General features: G+C 46.2%; 1 protein-coding gene across 1 annotated transcript; it reads right to left on the reverse strand.

The window, feature by feature from the left end:
• Window positions 1–1,157: 1,157 nt before the first annotated feature.
• LOC310687856 (1-aminocyclopropane-1-carboxylate synthase-like protein 1) lies at window positions 1,158–19,680 on the reverse strand. The gene is made up of 15 exons (XM_083463676.1): window positions 18,619–19,680; window positions 15,404–16,020; window positions 13,274–13,333; window positions 12,421–12,491; window positions 10,627–10,696; window positions 10,446–10,512; window positions 9,936–10,033; window positions 9,158–9,235; window positions 7,824–7,924; window positions 6,561–6,650; window positions 5,293–5,338; window positions 4,620–4,761; window positions 3,417–3,559; window positions 1,834–1,987; window positions 1,158–1,614 (listed from the first exon to the last, which is right to left on the reverse strand). Exons 1-15 carry the CDS (start codon window positions 19,265–19,267, stop codon window positions 1,316–1,318), a joined length of 2,685 nt encoding a protein of 894 aa, XP_083319802.1. The 5' UTR covers window positions 19,268–19,680; the 3' UTR covers window positions 1,158–1,315.
• Between the last annotated feature and the right edge of the window lie 294 nt (window positions 19,681–19,974).

The following is a 19,974-nucleotide window of genomic DNA, read 5'->3' on the forward strand; positions in this document are numbered from 1 at the left end:
GAGATGGGAACTGTAGTTCAAAACATCTGCAGGGCACCCCATTGGCTGTCCCTGGAACAACATTTCAGATTAGGGTTAACCTAAGTTAACATTGAGATGGGTTAAATCACAGAGCCTAGGACTTGCCGATCAGAAGGTCGGCGATTTGAATCCCCGCGATGGGGTGAGTTGTTGCTTGGTCCCTGCTCCTGCCCACCTAGCAGTTTGCAAGCACGTCAAAGTGCAAGTAGATAAATAGGTACCGTTCTGGTGGGAAGGTAAACGGCATTTTTGTGCGCTGCTCTGGTTTGCCAGAAGCGGCTTAGTCATGCTGGCCACATGACCCGGAAGCTGTACGCCAGCTACCTTGGCCAATAAAGCGAGATGAGTGCCGCAACCCCAGAGTCGGTCACGACTGGACCTAATGGTCAGGGGTCCCTTTACCTTTAAGTTAACATCAGTGCAGCCATTACAAGTAACCATGGTTGAAACATTTAAGGGAAATTCTAGTATGAGAGGAAAAGAGCTAGATGGGAGTGCATGTGAGGCTGTGGTTTGTTCCTGAAAGCTTAACCCTGCTTAAGAAGCAGGAAGCGTTAAGTAAGCCTCTGAATACCAGTTGTGGGAAATCTAAAGTGGAGAGAGGGGCTGTTGCACCCAGATCCTGCTTGTTGGCTTCCCATGGACCTCTAGTTGGCCACTGTGAGAACAGGTTGCCAGACTAGACACGCCATTGTCTTGATCTAGCAACCTTCTCTTATGTTCCTACTACAAATACATTGACTCGAATTCAGTGCTGTTAGTAACAAATACTCACCAGCTGAGTTACATAGAAACACTGATTATTTACCTGTAGTAGATTATCAGAGATGGTGCGCATTTAAATCTGCCTCTAAATTCTGTATTAAAACAACTTGTTAATGAAATATTCAACTTAGGTCATAGCGAATTGTACTTCGATTTCATTTTAGGTTATGGAAGATGTAAAAAAAAAAAAAGGAGAGAGAGAAGTTCTTTAGAGGTAAAAATTGAAAACGAGTGAAGATGAACCAGAAGCAGTACAAACAAAGATAAAATCTCTCTCTCCGTCTGCACAAGAGAGCATGAGCTTGGTCATTAGAAACAAAAATTTTAAAACTGTAACGCAAAGGGTGGAGACAGAATAAAAGCCACCCATCTGTAGTTGGCCCCAGTTTAATAGAATGATGAGAAGATGGCCACAGGAAGGAGGTTTACAAACAGCTTCCTGCTATATGGAATATATATCATTAGGTAAGTCAAAGCCGAGCAGCAAGAACCTCCAGCGGCAATCCATGTGGAAGGGCACCAAAACCGTCTACTGCTTCCCCACCAACTTGCGGAAAACATCATAGACCTCTGGTTTCTCCTGGGCAAACTGTTCCACGGTATTCTTCTGCAGCCAGTCAGAGGAGCGCATTTGCTGCTGCAGGAGGCCAATGAGATCGCCGAGGTTGGAGCCGCCAGCTGAGGCTGGCTCCTGATGGTGGGACACAAATATTACTTCGTCTGCGCTGTCCGCTTTGCCTTCCGAGTCAGACTCACAAGGCTGGTCTTTACCTTCATTCAGGATTCCATGCTCGTGTTCTTCCAGAACCTCACGGACCCTCTGCATGCCTGGAGGAAAGGGAGAGGAAGGGGGAGAGAAAAACTCACCAGTTGGAACGAAAGCTGGATTCAGATGGAGAGCTATGGTCCTGAAGCAACCAAGCAGTGGCTGACTGTTCAAGAGAACCAACTAACAGGTCTGAGCTATCAGGCCACAGTATCTTACTGGTGGGTTTGGCATGCTGGGTCACCAGCTGGGAGAGAAGATAGGAGAAGGACAACACTGACCTAGCTGCAGCCGATGTATCTTGTCCGAAAAGATGATGCGGAACCAGCCAGGCTCATTGCACTCAAAAGCTTTACCACAAGAGAGCAGGACTTTGTTGTCCAGGAAGCGCCTCCAGAGCAACATTTCCTCTTCAAATGTTCCTCTTCGCAAGTACTAGGGAGTAAAGGAGTGAAGAAACAAGTAAGCTCCAACTCACAAGAAGGAGTTACAGCCACATCTCCTCAACTTCAGTAAGACCATGGAGACCTGAGGTTCCTCGCAGCAGGGGCAGGCAGGATTCAGGCTTGGGGGGGGGGGCAATTCAATGCCACAGTCTTCTGATCGTTCTGTTAGAACAAGGATTTTGGCTTCTCAGATGAAACTATTCCTCCTCTCCCCCTCTCAGGAAAATCTCGACACCCCTTCCCTCAGTTTCAGAAGCAGAAGGAGTGGAAAGCTCTGTTGTGAAAAGTCATCACACAAGGCATCTGCTGATAGGATTCATTAGCTGAGTCACACCCTCAGGATCTACTCTGTTTAATAGAACCTTGAGATCCCCCGACAGGAGTCAGGTGCAACATCACTCAGGGATGTGTGTATGTGTGGGAGAGAGACTTCTGGGAGTCAGAAACATGAAGTGGATCTACTGAAAATTACCCATGGATCTACTAGTAGATCCAGACTTGCCTTCTGCCCAGCCACAGAATTAGAATCATGCAAAAAGACCCTGCCCACTAAAAATAAGGACAGATTTTCTTATTTTAAAAAAGGTCTGAAGCTATAAGGGAGGCATTTTCCTATTTCTGGGAATAGGAGACAGCCCTGCTCCCAAAAGACTTCAGAGAACTGGGAACTCCATCTTCTACCAGTGGAATGAGAAAGTCAACCACAATCTTTGCAAGTTTATTTCCCTTGGCTGTGATGATGAAAGGGAAGCACCCATCAGACTGGGGGATATTTAATTATATAAGGATTTATAAACTGCTTCCCAACAAATGTCCTCAAAATGGTGTACAAAAGTACCAACCCCTCCCCAAATCTATATTCAAAATGAATATGCAGAACAGTCCAAAAGCAGTTCTTAAAGAATTAAGTTCTTAAAGAATTAAATTACAAGATTCCATATGAATACAATACAAAATGGCCGAGTCTCTCTTCAGGGAAACCCTCTTAGAAATAAAAAAAATCAGCAGTCGGCTAAAGGCAAAAATGCTACGGTTGTAAAAAAAACCAAACCTAGGAAAAGGAGGCCTACAGGACCCAAGAAAACTACTTCACTGCCTCATAAAAGATCTCAAGATGTGTTTCTGAATTGAAACAACTAATGCTACTTCTCTACAGAAAATTCTGAGTAAGCTCAGAATTTTCAAAGGATAATTTTGGAGATGAATTATTCGAAGTGGGGCGGCAGCGGCGGGGGGGTGGGGTGAGGTTGTTTTTACAAAATAAAGCAATGCCTTGCCAGTGAGACAGTGTGTGTGAACACACCAGCCAGATCTTTCTGAAATCCATAACATTGGATGTCTGCTTGATTCACACCCACCACTGCTGAAATAGAAGGACTTGGTTTGATCCTGCAGGGCCTTCTTTAATGAGCACTGACCTTTCGGAAATCAATCCATACAAAGAAGCCTGCATTGCGGTTCAGGAAGGGAACCCCAAGGGTCTTGAGCTCATCTGTTACAAAAGTGTGGGCAGCTTTCAGCCTTTCATGATTGGCCCGTAGGTACACCTGGTTGATCCAGTCTAGCCAAGAGGAAGACACATAAGGCAGTTCAGACACATACATATAAAATCGCTTGATTTCTCAACTCTTTGATGACTGGTGGTTCAGCGTGTGAACTGACTCCATTGAAAAGCATTGCATCTGAGGCCATTCAAGAATATAGGCAAGTTCTGCCTGTGGCAAGCTGATCTGCAGCAACTCATTCAAACACTGATCATCACTTGGTGCTGCAGGCGAACTATGTGCACGCACAAAGCATCCCACAGAGAAGAACGTGGGCAAGATCTACACAACACTGCCCATATTTTGTATTGAAATGTTGGTCTCACTCTACTGCCTTCTTTTCTTTATTCTCACCTTCTGCACAATCAACTATTGCAGCAGCAAAACATGATGCAAAATCCTCAGGGCCTTGTCAGTTTATGCAATGCATTGCAATTTCCTGTTGGTCACATTTCAGGTGTGCACATGAAAACCATCTTAAGATACACACCTAAAAATATAAGGAGGTCCATCTAAGCCAGGCATAGGCAAACTCACCCTCCAGATGTCTTGGGACTACAATTCCCACCATCCCTGACCACTGGTCCTGCTAGCTAGGGATCATGGGAGTTGTAGGCAAAAAAAACAAAACATGGAGGGCCAAGTTTGCCTATGCCTGATCTAAGCCACTCTATCATAGGCAGAATGTCTGAAAGGATCCCCTAAGCGAGTAGACTTGTATGCAGGTGGGGCTCCCATGCAATCTGGACCCCTGGAGTGAGCAGAGCTCCAGATCTCATGGGAGCTGTACACGCAAAGGGGGCTGTTTCACATGTCCAACCAAACGTGCAGAGCTTGGGTATGTGGCGTTACTTCCTACTCCAAACATTGCTGCGTCTATGGTGGGGAGGCTATGAAAAGGGCTGTTGTTGGCTGTGCAATATTTTTATGCTTTAATTGAAAATGCTGCTGAATTGGCAACCATCTCCACGCTACAGCCTGAGAATCCTGGACAGGCAAAAGCTGCAGTTTTGGCAACGCTCCCTTCTCAAAGGGAGAACAGAGCAGGGAGGGGTTGTGCGACATTCTTGGCCTCACCTCTGTCTCGGAGTAGCTGGGCCATTTTGTACTGGACAGGCCCACAGACCCCGTGGAAGTAGCACAAGGAAGCCACAGCATTGGCAACATCTTGATTCAACGTGTACAGTGTCCCAAAGCGAATCCCAGCGGCAGCAAAATCCTGCAGGGGCCAGAAATTAATAATCTTTTGAGCCAACCAATGAACAAATCTCTCCCATGCATGGCCCAGGCTTTTGAAATAATACCACCTGAGCGTCAGGGGAAAAAATGCATCTTTATGCTCAAAGATGGAAGGAAGAAACAGTTCCGACAAAGGAAGACTGGCAATTAAAATTAATGGAGTACGCAGAAATAGCGAAACTTACCAGAAGAATGAGAAATCAAGAAGAGACTTTTAAAAACAGAATGGGGACAATTTATTTGAAGATACATTTTAAACAAATCAAAACATTAGCAGGATTGATATAAACACATGCAACAAGAGATAATCAAGGCGAAGATAATGGAAAATTAGTAAACAGACTTGAATTGGATACGCAGTAATAAAAAGATATAAAACAAGTAACTGCAGAAATGAGGGGAGGGAAGTAGAGGGGAAGGTAAATGAGATTTGAAAGATTTTGTTTTTCTTGTTAAAAATATTTGTAAAATTTGAAAATGAAAATAAGATAGAAAAGAAAAAAGCACTCACCTTAGTAATTCCCCACATCACATGGGTCCTCTGCGGATCAGGAAATCTGTGCATAAAGAGAATGCATATGTAGATGTTAGCAACAAATCAACGAGGCTTCTAGGGTATTCTGAAGCACCAGAAGAAATTATACAGTCCCCAGTGTGGTTCCCAAGGACACCCACTAAGACTTATTGAGGAAACTGCAAGTGTCTCTAGTTCCCACCCAGTACGAGTTCCTCTTCATCCTCCCCTGCGTCACCTATGTTATCTGAAAGGCTGGACTTTGGTCTTTCCTATTTCAGCAGCATGAGACCAAAATTTGTCATCCCCGCCTCTTGCCTTTTGTTCTGCTCAATTCACTATGTCATAGTTGCGACGCCCTGCAAGCGCCCCCTAGGCTCAGTGCCCAGAGCAGTGAAGCCAGTTGCACTGCCCTAAATCCACCTCTCTTATCTGCTTAGGGGCTTGCTACTATTCTGATTCGCCAGAAGACCTGGAAAAGAGAAGGGAAAGAACAGCTTTTCTACCAATGACACCAATAAAATTTCCCCTTGAAATGAAAGTAGCTGCTTGGAAAGGGGATTTTCGTCCATGGGACCGTGGCATGGAGGAAAAGAATTTAAAAAACCCTTCCCCACCACCACATGCTCTCAAGGCTGCTTGGATTACCCTGTGGTAGTCCATCTCCATAACAAATGTGTCAGGCCTAGATTGCTCTCAGAGAGTCAAAAGACTCTCTGAGGTCTCTCCGCTCTGCTTTCAAGCTGCGTATTTCCACACCACGTTTAGGAAAACCTCCAACTATCACAGACATGCAAAAGAATTTCGGGGACAATTGTATGCATATTGTTCCTCTCCTCCATAGTCCCGATCCAGGGTGGGGAGCCTGCTGGACTCAAACATCCATCATCCCCAATCAGCACGGCCAATGATGATGCGAGTTGCAGTCCACCGATATCTGGAGGGCCACAGGTTCCTCGCCCCTGAACCAGAGAGGCATTCTCACAGTGTTGCTACTGTTAAAACTGTGCCAGAAAGCAACCCTTTGAAGCCCTGGGATATTGTGGTGCAGAAGCATGGAGAGCACTTTCCCCGTTACAAGCCCCTAAAAAGGGAATGTACCACACGGCTGCCAGTAGAAGCTGCCAACGTTTAACCCATCAGGACTCTTAATAGCAGTTTGTGCTGTGAAAGTGTTTGCTCAGTGCCGCTTTTCTGTTCCACAGAACTTTATAGTGTTGGCAACCCCCATTAAGAGGTGATGGAAGCACTAAAGATGCCTTTACCTGTCCATTTCAAGCACACTGTGGAATGTGGCAGAATCATCAAAAACTGACAGCATGTAGATCTCATCTACTATCACGTGCAGCTCATGCCTAGAACGAGAGAAAGGAAAAACGGGGTTTTTGGAAATGGGTAGAGAGACTGCTTGCTGCCAGGAAGTGGGCACAGTTCAACCGGCTGCCACTAGAGAGGAGGATTTAGTAGGGCAATGCTCCCAAAACCGGACAGCAGGAACAGAGTGAAAACATCACACCTAGTAGCCACATTTGCTCTCCCATTACTAAAGATGACAGCAAAACCTTCATGGACATTTGGTTTCCCACCGAAAAGGCTACCTTTCACTGACACGCAAAGCAGCTTGCTGATAACAACAGGGGGCACTTTCAGATTGTTGCTATTTTGGGGTGGGCTCAATCTTATTGGCATTCAATCACATTTGGGCAAATTCAGGCCATGCAATTAAAAGTTGATTTGGCTCTCTTGGGCAATATCCTCCCTAAAATTGGACGTTTTGTGATAAGGAAAACGATGGGAAACAATGAAAACTGGGCAGTAACAATTGCTGACACAACAGGCATCCCAGCAAACAAATCAGAGGGAATGCTCAAGAAATGACCAATGATATCTGACCTTGCAAACTTCGTGGGAACTAATCGGGATGAATGTGCAATGAAATAGGTCATCTGGAAGCAACCAGGATGCTACACAGGTGTAACTCTCCCCCAGCATTCCTAGTTATTTCTATAGAGGAAGCAATATCAATGGAATGGAGCCAGAAATTTATCCCCAGTCATGGCATTTGCTCCTCCAGCTCCACCACTCTCCAGTAGATGAAGACCTCCTGCACCACTGAACGGCACCCCATCAATTCTCCTTTGCTGCCCCTTATAGCTAAAGCTCCTTCTTGGAGTATGTCTAGTGTCACACCCAACTCTTGCCTTCAAGTACCACCTCACCCCACAAAAAGCCCCTCACCTTTTCTGTGGAGTCTTCAGCTGAACCTCATCCTCTACAACCTCTACAACAGGTGTGGGGAACCTCTGGCCCGCCATGTAGTTCATGTTGCTGAACTACAACTCCCATCATCCCTGGCCATTGACCATGCTTGCTGGGGCTGATGATGACAAGCCACAGGTTCCCCACTCCTGCTCTGCAGAAACTAAGTACATGTAGCCTAGGCAGATGTAAAAATGCATATTTTCACTCATCCCAGCCTACAATATTTGGTCTGTTGGACTAGCCATCTCCAAAGTCTTAGATCATACCTTTTTGCAAATTCCAAGAAGTCATGTAACTCAGAGAGAGAATAGATGTCCCCCAAGGGATTATGGGGGTTCAGGAGAATTAAAGCCTTTACCCTGACACCCTATAAAACAAAAGCATCAAACTGTAAAACACAAAGAACAAGGGACCTTATATAAAATACTGCCTGTCAAGAAACCTGCTTGTCCTGAGGCACTTTGGTTTATAACATTGGTGACCCTCATTATCAGGCTGCTTTTACCTGCCTGTTGCCAGTGCATCATGGAATGTAGCAAAGTAAAGGAGCTTGGTTGAATTCTCTTTTATAGCTTTACATCAAAAATGTCTTAGTACAATCAAATTCCACATAGATGTTAAGTGGACAATTGCCAATAAAATCCAACACAGCCACATTTGGCTTTAAAAGAGGAAACATTCCAAAACTCAAGGAATCAGTAAAAAGGAAGTTGAATGGGGAAGTGGAAAGTGTCAAATCTCACCAAAATACTTAGAGATTGTTCAAAATCTCATTCATACAAACTGAGCTAGGACATCACAGATAAAGGAAAGACTCCATCAGGGACAAGAAGATGCCAATGTGGCTAATGAGCAGAATCAAGGAAGCTATTAGAGGTAGGAAGGTATCCTTCAAAAAACAGAAGTCTTTTCCAAATGAGAACAAAATAGAGCATAAACTTTGTCAAAAGAAGCAGAAGCAAGCAATAAGGGTCCATTCAAACTATCCCGTATGCCAGGCATAGGCAAACTTCAGCCCTCCAGATGTTTGGGACTACAATTCCCATCCTCCCTAGCTAACAGAACCAGTGGTCAGGAATGATGGAAATTGTAGTCCCAAACATCTGCTGGGCTGGAGTTTGCCTATGCCTGCCGTATGCTGTAATAAAATAGTTGTCTATCAAAGCTCCAAAGTTGTAATGCAGCAGTAAAAACACCATAATACATTCAGCCTCTACCACACTTGGCCTCAACAATGCTTATACTTAGACCACCCTGGACCACTGAAATGAATCAAAACTAGGGGCCAGATTCAGCTAACCTGGCCCGTGAGCAGAAGCCAGTGCAAAGACTCCCACTAGCAATGGGGCTTCCCCTTGCGCCTCCCCTAAATCCACTCTGGGAGCTTGGGAAAAACCCCAGAACAGTGTCTGGGGAAGAGTGTTCCATCAGGCAAGCAGAAATGCTTGCACTGGCAGAACGGCCGTATTAGCGTAACACTGAATTACCCCAAAATCTAAAGGTTTATTGTATTACATTCCACAACATCCCTGTAATCTGTGGCCCCACCCACCAATGAAGCCTTGGAAGATTCAGCAACTGTAAGATGAAGCAAGCTCACCTCTGACTGTGCATCCTGCAAGGCCTTCTTTAGCTTTTCCACAGTGAGCTGGAACGGACGGTTGCAGGTGCCGGTGACCTGAAACACATTAAAGAGTAGGCTGAGCACAAAAGCCTTTCGGAACCGAACAAAAGCTATTTGTGCTGCACATCTCAAGAAGTCTTAACAGGGACTCCACTCCCTTCAACTGGATGTTATTACAGAGTTAAGAATGGTTAACACACTTCCCAGTGACATCATGAATTGAGCAGCCATTCACAGAAGCTGGAGTTCAACTTCTACTGAGGAAGGGATATTCGTGGACCTCTACAGAGGAATGCCAGAATGCTGATTTGGATACAAGCAAAGGCAGCCTTCACACCCCAAATTACTTAAGCCTTAAATTCAGCAAACATATTCTAGGAAAGGTGTTCCAAAACTTCTTACTGTAGGGATACACACAGGTAATTTCTGTTCAGAAACTTCGTCTTCTCAGAAAAACCAAATATATATTGTGTGCAATACTTCCCTCTCTGTCAGCCAGTTTGGCAACCCATACCCAACTTTCCCTGTGACTTGGAGCCTGAACCCATTTTTTAGCAACTATTGCTCAAGTGAACTGTGAGGAAGATATGTAAGGTTGCCTGCTGCCAGAAAATGCCATAGGACAATAGAAAGGGTAGCCAACATGGTGGCCCCAGATGTTAGGGATATGCAGGCATGGTGACAGATGGAAATTTCAGTCCACATTCGGACCCTTAGGTCATAGAATGTGATGGCTGCCCGCTTTCCTTCTTACCTGACTGTCCAAATGGGCATAGACCAGCTTCACATTCCCATAGAGAAACACACTTTGGGTGATGCCTCCGTAGAAAGGGGTAGCGATCAGGAAGGCTTCTGAAATCAAAAGAAGAAAGCCGGTTACCCCACTGCTGCAGTTTGTAACCCCTGAAATTTACAGCTGGGACAATGCAGCTGAGGTCAGGGTCTTTGTGAAAAGTTCCTTTCTACGAGTCCAGAGAGACCAGTTTGGAGTTAACTTTTACTTGCCCTGATTAATGTAGCTAATTAGTGCAAGTACAATGGGCAAGGGAATAAAGAAGAATACCCAGCAGAATTATGACCATAAACATTAGCAGTTTTGTTGCTATTCTTTGCAATATTCCTACTCCATTACCAACCAACAAATCCATATATTAAGGGTTGTATTCAACTATGTTTCGCTCAAAATAGGCCTACCAAAATTCATGGACCTAACTAAGTCATTAATTTGAATACCACCCACTATTTCTCTAGTTATCTCACTTACCCCCTGGATCACAGAGAACAGTAGCCAAAGCAGAAAACAGAGAGCCGCAGCCATTCAGTATGATCACCTGCAGAAGACATGTTGAGACAGATGTTTACTCCCATTTAGGGTAGGAAAATCATCAATATGAGTGCCAATACATTACTAAAAGAACAAAGAAGCCAAAAGTAAATTGACCTACATTTTCTGCTTTAAGAGGTGCAGGTGCCTTGCAATAATAGGTCAAAAATCGAGCCACTTCCTCTCGCAAGCTGAAGGAGATATAAAAGCAACCATGGAATTAGCTTCTCCCAAGAAAAGGCTTCGCTCTCCACCAGGATGCATTGCAGAACACAAAGAAGGTTTATGCAGTAGGCATGGAAACAGGATAAAGTTTTACTGGGCCAGCACAAAACATTTCCGTTATTCACACATGTAAGATGCCATAAAATCCTGCACTTTATTATTGTTAATTTCCACTTTAGGTCTGGTTGCAATGAGAACTGAAGGTATAAAATGCTTAAAAGCAGCAATGGGGCACCTAAGACTCTCCAGATGCGGGGCTAAAACTCCCATCATCTTGGACCACTGACCATGCTAGCTGGGGCTGATGGGAGTTGGAGTCCAACAGCATCTGGAGGGTTATTGACTCCCCAACCCTGCTTAAAAGAACCATATCCTGGTGGGATGCAGAGGGCCCTTCAGATGTTGTTGTGCTACAATTCCCATCTCTCCTGATTGTTGGTCATGCTGGCTCTAAATGGCTGGAGCTGTAGTCAGCAACAAACGGAGGGGCACAGGTTCCCTGGTATACTGAGCTGAGCTCCCTTTGCGGAAAAGGAGAATATACATACAGTTAATTCACTGAAAGATCAGCCCTTCCTGTTACAAGCATGGTATGTTCCTGGCTGGACCAGTTCAAACTACATGTCCTGGGTATTTCCACAGTCCTCTTTAGCTCCTTCCTTCCTTCCTTCCTTCCTTCCTTCCTTCCTTCCTTCCTTCCTTCCTTTTCTTCCAAGGCAGTGTACATAGCTTCCCCTGCACCCAAGTTATGCTCACAACAGCCTTTGGAGAATGAATGTGTTATCAGAATATATGGTTATTAAAATTATCAACTATATTCAAGAGACGACCTCAGGCGCAAAGACTTCACATGCCACACAGTTAGCAAACAGTCCATTGCACTCTTGAGGTGCTATTTTGAAATACTTCAGCACACCCTTCCACCACCATACGCCTTATGTATTTTATTTTCTGATTTCTTATACACACATGCACACAACCATGCTCACAACCTTGCCATTGGTACTTTCAACAATCATAGATTTTATTTTTTATTTTTGTATAGCATGTAGCCATTTCAGGCACTTTTAAAAATACTCCTCCTCCTCCAGAACTGTCATGACCTCCTCTCAGCCCCTTCCACTACCTCGGGGAATATAAAGATGATGGGGAAATACTAGCTGCTCATGAAGGGGGTTAGCATGGGGCTCAGCACTTCCCACAGAGCTCTCACAGTCTTAGGGTGTTTCCTCAATAACAGCCCCTCCTGCAGAAGGGCACTTTAATTCAGCTCAGCCAGTTCCTCAGGGAGGAAGGGCTTTTTTTCCAGCTGGAACCCACCAGAATTCAGTTCTGGCACCTCTCAAGTGGGCACCATTGCCATTCTAAGACAACAAGGGAGGTGTTCATGGTGAGTTCCTGCACTTCTTTTTCTAGGAAAATAGTATAGGCATAACCAACCAACATCAAACAACAGGATTCTAGATGGCCCCAGCTCTCTGCTGAAACATGTCTCACAGCTCAGCAAAGCAGCTGACCGGGATCCTGACCTGCTAAGAGAGATCTGACTTTGCCTGCCTGGAAAAGGCTCTCTTTATTGCTTGTACTGCACCTGCAATATCCTGCAGAACAGGATAATTTCCTTGTAGGTGCAGAAAATAGGGTGAAGATACTTACGAAGGGGAAAAGATACAGGGCAGTTACTACTCACAACATATGGCCCTTCCAGTCAGGATATTGTAGCAGTGGAGGTTCTATGACGTTCATGTCACTTTGTGTCAGCTATTAGCAAGGAGAAGGAGAGGGCACAATAATTAAGCAAGCCAAATTGGTCTGGAAAAGGTAAGAATCAAACCTGTAGAACCGAATGCTCCCATCCTGCTGGAGGGCATTCGTCTTACAAGTTACAAAACCCAAAACACGCAAGTCTATATTGGTTAGCAAGGCAAGTCCATCCCATTTCCTTTCACGGGAAGAGGCACACTGCTAGTGCTTCTGCAACATTATTATCAGAAGAGGAAAGAGACACTGTCTCTAGAAGTACCCAGAATTTGAAAGTCAAAGAAACACCCTAAGTTAAGAGAATAACAATAATTTTGATTTCTATTATTGTTTAAAGCTTGGTCAAGGTAAGATTGCTAGCTTGGGAAACATTTCCATCCCTTCTAAAGGGTGTGGCTCTTCTGCAGAGTCCTGTCTCAATCCTCTTCTGGGTCCTTTGCCCACTTTCTCCCCCAGTTGTTTTGGGGATGGATAAATTCATGCATACTAGGGAAGCAAGGGCTTGGGGCAGGGATAGGGCAGAAAGTTCTTTCCAATATTTGAAAGTGTCTGGTGGTTGACTGCAAGAAACCCAAGAGAGGTGCCATGTTCCCACCACCACTACTCTGGAAAAGGCACAAATTTGTAAGCTTCCCAAACGGAAAAGAAAGGGGTCAACAAGTATTCAAAACAAGATGCTTCAGAATGTAAAATTAAGCCTCTGAGGGCTAACTGAATTGGGAAGGGAAAGAGCAACACCACCAGCACAGCTCAGAAATCAAGCACATTTACGATTCTCTTACCCGCTTGGACATCAGATCAAAGCACAGCTTGTTTTCACTGGTGCCAAAATTAATGATGCCCTGGAGACACAGACAGAAGTATTGTTAAGAAAAACAATCACTGCATGTATATGTATTTCACATTAGCTGACGTGCTATTACCCCGTTAAAAAATGTGTGAACCAGAGTTCCTTTAAGTACTGGAGCCAATGAGCACTTTGGGAAATAGATTTTTTAAAGATCAGGCATATAAGCAAATAGTATATAATTTGTTCTTCAGTTCACTTGTGAATATATCTGAATCCAAGATTCCTCTTTTTGTATAATTATGTGAGAGGTTTCAGCTGTAAATCTGCGTGCATTTACATGGCACATATTCATATTCCTCAACGAAATCATTTCATGCCGTTCATTTATGTTCATAAACAGACACTTCATCATTCATACAGTATGAAAGAAACTGCAGGTCAGTAGGTATAGATACGATTTTTCTTGGAAACAGTAGCTTGGGCAGTCACCATGTTTACCCAGGTAATTTATTTATTTACTACATTTGTATACAGTGGTGCCTCGCAAGACGAAATTAATTCGTTCCGCAAGTTTTTTCTTCTTGCGAGTTTTTTGTCTTGCGAAGCACGGTTTCCCATAGGAATGCATTGAAAATCAATCAATGCGTTCCTATGGAGACCGTCCGGGGACAGAGGGGAAGCGCCGCGGGCCTTCCCCTCTGTCCCCGGACCTGTTTTAAAGCAAGGGAAGGGGCAGCGGGGAGAATCGCTTCTCCCCGTTGCCGCCCCTTGGTTCAAAAGGGGTCCAGGGACAGAGGGGAAGGCGCGCGCGCGCCTTCCCCTCTGTCCCCTCTTTTGAAGCAAGGGGCGGAGGGGAGAAGATCGCCTTCCCCTCTGTCCCCGGAGATTGCGGGGCTGGCAACGGGGAGAAGCGATCTTTTCCCCGCCGCCCCTTGCTTCAAAAGAGGTCCGGGGTGCGGGGGCAAGCTTCGTTTTGCGAAGCAAGCCCATAGGGAAATTCGTCTTGCGAAGCAACTCGAAAACGAAAAAACCTTTCGTCTTGCGAGTTTTTCGTCTCGCGAGGCGTTCGTCTTGCGGGGCACCACTGTACTGCCTTTTCTCTAATAATTTGTGGGGTACACAGACCTCATTTCCCCCCTCACAACATCCCTGGGAGGTAGATTAGGCTGATAAATAGTTACTGGTCCAAAATTACCCAGTAAGGATTTGAACCCAAATCTTTCAAGTCCAGTTCAACATACATCATGCTAACCTATCTGAAAGCAAAAGACATTGGTTTAGGCAGGATTTTTGTTGGGGGGTGGGGGACAGGACTTTTGTTGGGGGGGGCAGAACTGATGTGATTGGTCAGTTAGTTATTTCTATTGTTTTACTTGGCTACACCCATGGATGTGGAGGAGGAGAAGGAAAGAGGAAGAAATGTTAGTCCAGTGTATCACTTGGGCACATGGAGAATCATCTATATAGTGTTAGACTGTGGTTTAGTGTTCACAATAACACGGCCCCCGAATTGTAAAAAAAACATAATTATAAGTCCCCTTGGGCTAACATTCATTTCAGGAAGGATATCAAAAGATACAATGCTATGTAAATTGTGTAAATTTAGGAGTCGTGCATGTAACTGCCAGTTTCTCTGGGTGGATGGATGGATGTACAGCTGTTTTTAAATAACAGAGGATTCTGTCCACTCACTATATTAAATTCTCCACCAAGGGGTGGCGGGAGGTGGGGGATGCATCAATTAAGACTTTCCATCCCCTTTTCCTCCTCAAAGCCACCTTTTCCCATTTAGCCTTTGGTTCAATCCTGGGCAGCCCAATACTGAGAGAAGCTGATCCTGTTGAACTCTATGCAGCTTATTCCCATACCTATACAGAGGATTACAGTCTTAGTTTTTACCCCCAACCAAAATGAAGGCCAGGCTTCGTAAGTGCACATGATCAGATTTATCCTTTGTTCATACACCCTTCTCCACCCTTGATCACACGTCAGAATGTAAGCTCCTGCAGCAGAGAGCTCTTCCTTGATTATGCTGAACCTTGATCTGCGTGGAAAATCCATAACCATATTAAATAATATTTTTTGCTTTTGAAGGCACACAGCAGAAACAGAGTTTACTCACCGTAGGGTTTTTGTCCTCTTCATACTTGTCGGCATGATAGGCCCTGTACCCTTCCTCTGTGGACCCCCTGAAGATGTTGGCAATATTGCCTCGGACCGAGAGGTATGGGCTGCTTTGGAAATCACTATGGTTGCAGAAATCAAAGACATAGGCTGTCCTGTCCAAGACGGGCCGCACCAGCTGTGTGGTCCTCACTTCCTGCTGTGCCCCTTCGCCTGCCCCAGTGCTATCGGAAAATGCTTGGCTAAGGTCCATGCCCTGGGGCAGCCCGCTTGCAAAGGAGCCGTTATTGCTTTGTTTTAGGATGCTGAGCATCTGGGCGAAGACATTGAACATGCGGAATTCGTGGTCCCGTTCCAGTTCAAAGCGTCGCTGCTCCAGCTGTATCCGCCGCTCCTCCGCCTCCAGGTCCCGTTGGAGCCGCCGTTCCTCCATCTGCAGAAAGCGCTCCTCCATGTCCCGCTGCGCCGCCAGGGTCTTCAGCAAGAGCGCGTCCAGGGGATCCTTCAGCCGCTGGGCTTTCCGCTTCTTCCGCAGGCGGTGCAGGGTGGAAAAGCCAGGCCGTGGCCCCAGACTTTGGATCCGGGATGACGAAGCCATGTTGGGTTCACTGAAACCTGAAGGAGGAAACAGATAAAGGGAAATTCCTTCTTTTGAGGCACAAAATCATTTCACGCTTCTTGACTACGGTCAGACTTGCTTGAACCTTCTGCCATTGTTGCCTTTAATTAGCATCAGTCCTGTCCATAGCAGAATCTCAAAGCAAACCAAACTAGTAAGGATATTGATAAATCAGCATAACATAAGCAGCATTTGCTGGGTGAGGCCAATAGTCCACCTAGTGCAGTATCCTGTTCTCACAGGGGATAACCAGTTGCCTGGGGGAAGCCAGCAACCTGAGCCCAACAGCAGTATCCTCCCTGCAACTGGTATTCAGACACTTAGTGTCTCCCACAGTGAAGGTCATCATGGCTAGTAGTCATTATTCTCCACGAATTTGCCTAATCCCTTTTTAAAGCCATCCAAGTTGGTGGCCATCACTGCCTCTTGTGAGAGCAAATCTCAGAGTTTCCTGTGGGAAGTTTACTGTGGGAAGAAGTATTTGCTGTCCTGAATCTTCTAATGCCCAGCTTCACTGAATGCCCCCACGTTGGAGTATTTTGTAAGAGGGAGGAAAAACTTTTGCCTATCTATTTTCTTCATAATTTTGTGCACCCGTATCATGTTCCCTTACACAAGTTTTTTCTAAACTAAAATTCTGAATGTTGTAACCTTTTCTCATAAGGGTTCCTGCCCCTTTATTGGCCTCTTCTGAACCTTTTCCAGCTCTCAAATATCATTCCTGAGGCAAGGTGTCCAAAACTGTACACAGTTACGGTCACACCAGATTTTTAGAGTGGCATTATGATATTGGCAGTTTTATTTTCAGTTCTACTCCTAATGATTCCTAGCATGAAATTCGCACATCTAGAAAAGCGCCCTTTCCTTTAACTTTTTGCAACAAGTACCTGATATACAGATGCAACTCATTCAGCATCGTGCTTCGAACAAGCTACAGAAACTGACATAGAATCCTATTGTAGAGTTGGAAGAATTGTAGAATTGGAAGGGATGCCAAGAGCCATCAAGGCCAACTCCCTGCAATGCACGTGGCTCCCACTGTTTCAATTTCTAAAATCACCAATGCCGGAGATCAATCTTGGTGGATGCCATTTCCTCTCACTGAAAAGCTCCTTCACCTTTAATTCTAGGTAAAAGGTAAAGGGTATATTCTGTACCTTAATTCTATACCATGGTTGGCCGTAGTGGCTGAGCAACAGGTTTTCAAACGCCCTAGAGATGGCTTGATCCCAGCAAGCCACCAGTCTGAGTTATAAATGGTTCCAAATAATGGATGGTGTGGAAGTTCACATTCTAAAGTCTGATACCAACGATGCCAAACTAAACATCTACACTGGTACACCTGCTCATGGTATAGATTTCCCCTCATGCAAGCTGACATGAACAGAGGTATTATTGTAGACTCAGCATTTAGAGTTATTTATTTGCTTTGTGGCATTTAAAACTCCAGGCAGAGGTGGTTTTAGGGAAGTTTTTAATGTTTGATATTTTATCGCTTTTTTATTCTGCTGGGAGCCGCCCAGAGTGGCTGGGGAAACCCAGCCAGATGAGCAGGGTATAAATAATAAATTGTTGCTATTATTATTATAACCAGATGTTAAGCCCAAAGTCCGCCAGGATCCAAAGCAGCCTGTCTCATCCAGAAATCACCCAAACCTCTATTTTAAACCTTTTTTTTTTTTTTTTGGTAGTTTGAGTCATGGATTTAGTTTACTGTTTTGCATTGTTCCCCATTTGATACATGGGACAATTCCAAGAAAGTCAGCATTCTGTAAACTCAGGTTACTATTTGTTAACTGCAAAGGGCATTTAGCTGCAGAACTCATTGCCTCAGAGTGTTTCAAAGGCCCAAAGTATACCATTTATTTATTTAATTGCCTTTCTGCCTGAAACATGCCCAAGGCAATGTTTTGTGGCTTCAGATAAAGATAGGATAAAAGTTTTTCAAATCAGCACATCAGCAGCCTTGGAGGAATTGGGGGAGGGGGAGAGGCTGAAATTATGCTGTATTACAAAACCAGAGGACAGGTAAGCCTGGTCTCAATGCAGGAAAGAGGGACTTGGCATCAAAGGACTGGGAATTCTTGGAGAGATCAGGGAAAGGCACTTGATTAAAAATGAGTTTTGTAACTAAAACAGAGTGTTGTCGTTTTCTGGAAAAACACAGATTGGCTGGGGGGGGGAATATATGCCTCATCTTTTATAGAGCAAAAGAGAGATTGTAACTGACCACTCTGAAAGCCAGGTCCCTCAGAAATTGGATTCTTTGCTTTCCGATCTTCTGCTGACATAACTAGCACACACCACAAAAACAGTGTTCGTCTTGGCAGGACACCAAATGGTTGGTTACTTAATGTATTGTTGTTGTATTTTTACTGTGAGGGAAGGAGGTGCTTATGGGATTGTCTGCCTCGGGGGCGCTAGGCTAACTTCACCTGCCTTGGGTACTGTGTACCTTGACTTGAGAGAAGGGGGGCAGCATGTGATGCCCCCCTCCAGTGCCAACATGTCTCGGGTGGGGCCTGCTCTGTTGTGACGAAGAGGCCCTTGCCGTGTCGACGTTAAGTGAGCCGAGCCCGCCGCCGCCGTCCTACCTGAGGGCGAGACACTGGTCTCGATGGGCATCTCCAGCCTGGAGAGGGGCGAGTCGTCCAAAAAGGCCCTCTCCTCCTCGGGGGAGCCCCCCGGCTGGTAAGTGAGAGAAGGCGGCGGCTCCGGCGTCAAGCACTGCTCCACCTCGGAATCCACCTCCTCGCATTTGATCTCCATCAGCTCCGGGGGCTGAGAGGGCGGGAAGGGCACAGCCGACGAGGGTGCCAAGTGGGGACGGTAGCTTTCCACCAGGCTCCCCGGCGGCAGCACTTGTTGCGCCATCAGCAAGGCGCCGCTGCTGCTGCTGTTGGCGGCGGCGGCGCTGTAGGCGAGGGACGGCCGGCTGGCCAGGACCCGATCCATCACGTCGTAAAACTTCCAAGTCCTGCCCCCTCGAGGGGCCTTGTTGTTCTCCTTGATGCGGCGGTACTCCAGCTTCATCTTCTTGATCTTCTCCCGGCACTGGTCGCCCGTGCGGTGGATGCCCTTCTCCCGCAGCACCTCGGCGATCCGGTTGAAGACGTGCTGGTTCCGAAGGCAGCTCTCCAGCTCCGCCTGCACCGACTCGTCGGCCCACAAGTGCAGCAGCTCCACCACCTCGGGGTCCGACCAGTTGCTGCCCCGCTCGTACTTCTTCCCTCGGAAATCCATGCTCGACCCCCGGCCTCTGAACCTGCCGCCGCCCCCTCGGCGCGGGGAAGCCCAGCAGCTCCCCAACAGCAGCAGCAGGAAGCGCAGGAGACGGGCATTAGGGAGAAGCGGCCGGCAAGGCGCAAGGAGTGCTTGAAACCCTCATCTGGGGCTGGCACGGATTTGACCCGCTTCAGTTTATTGGTGCTAAAGCTTTACTGTCGGGGATCGTCTTTAGGAAGCGGACGAGGGGCGAATGCATTTACCCTGCCCCCTCTCTTTTTCTCCTGCTGCGGAAGCCGCAGCGCGGAGTAAACCAGCTTGGCACGGCTTGGCACGATTGCTGCCCCCCCCTTCTGATTTTTTTTTTTAAACAAAGCGAGCTCCCGGGTGATGGAGGCGGAGGAGGCCAAATGAGCATGTTCACATCCGGTGTGATGGCACATGCGTGCTTCCTTTATTCCGGGATAACTTTGGTCCGTGTCAATCACCCGTCCCGGCCGAGCTAGGCTGGGCTGGGCTAAACAAAGCGGAGCCGCGCGAAGGCACCAGGGGGCGGTGCTTAGGGAAAGCTCCGCCCCTCGCAGGCGGCTCAGGGCCGTCCCCTTTCGAAGATGCGAACGCTGGCCGGAATAGATGGAACCAGCAGCCCTGCGGAGAAGGCGAACTTCCCCGAATGGGCAAATAAGTAACAGGATGGGGCGAAGGACACCGAGTCTCTGCCAGAT

This window comes from Podarcis liolepis, assembly GCF_965112155.1.
Source record: "Podarcis liolepis genome assembly, chromosome: 1".
NCBI classification, from domain to species: Eukaryota; Metazoa; Chordata; class Lepidosauria; order Squamata; family Lacertidae; genus Podarcis; species Podarcis liolepis.

Coding starts and splice junctions, on each gene's coding strand:
- LOC310687856 (XM_083463676.1), bottom strand. CDS start 19,267: ATGGATTTCCGAGGGAAGAAGTACGAGCGGGGCAGCAACTGGTCGGAC. Junction 7,925..9,157: donor TGCAGGATGCACAGTCAGAG/GTGAGCTTGCTT, acceptor TTTGTTTTATAG/GGTGTCAGGGTAAAGGCTTT. Junction 6,651..7,823: donor TTCTTGGAATTTGCAAAAAG/GTATGATCTAAG, acceptor CTCTCGTTCTAG/GCATGAGCTGCACGTGATAG.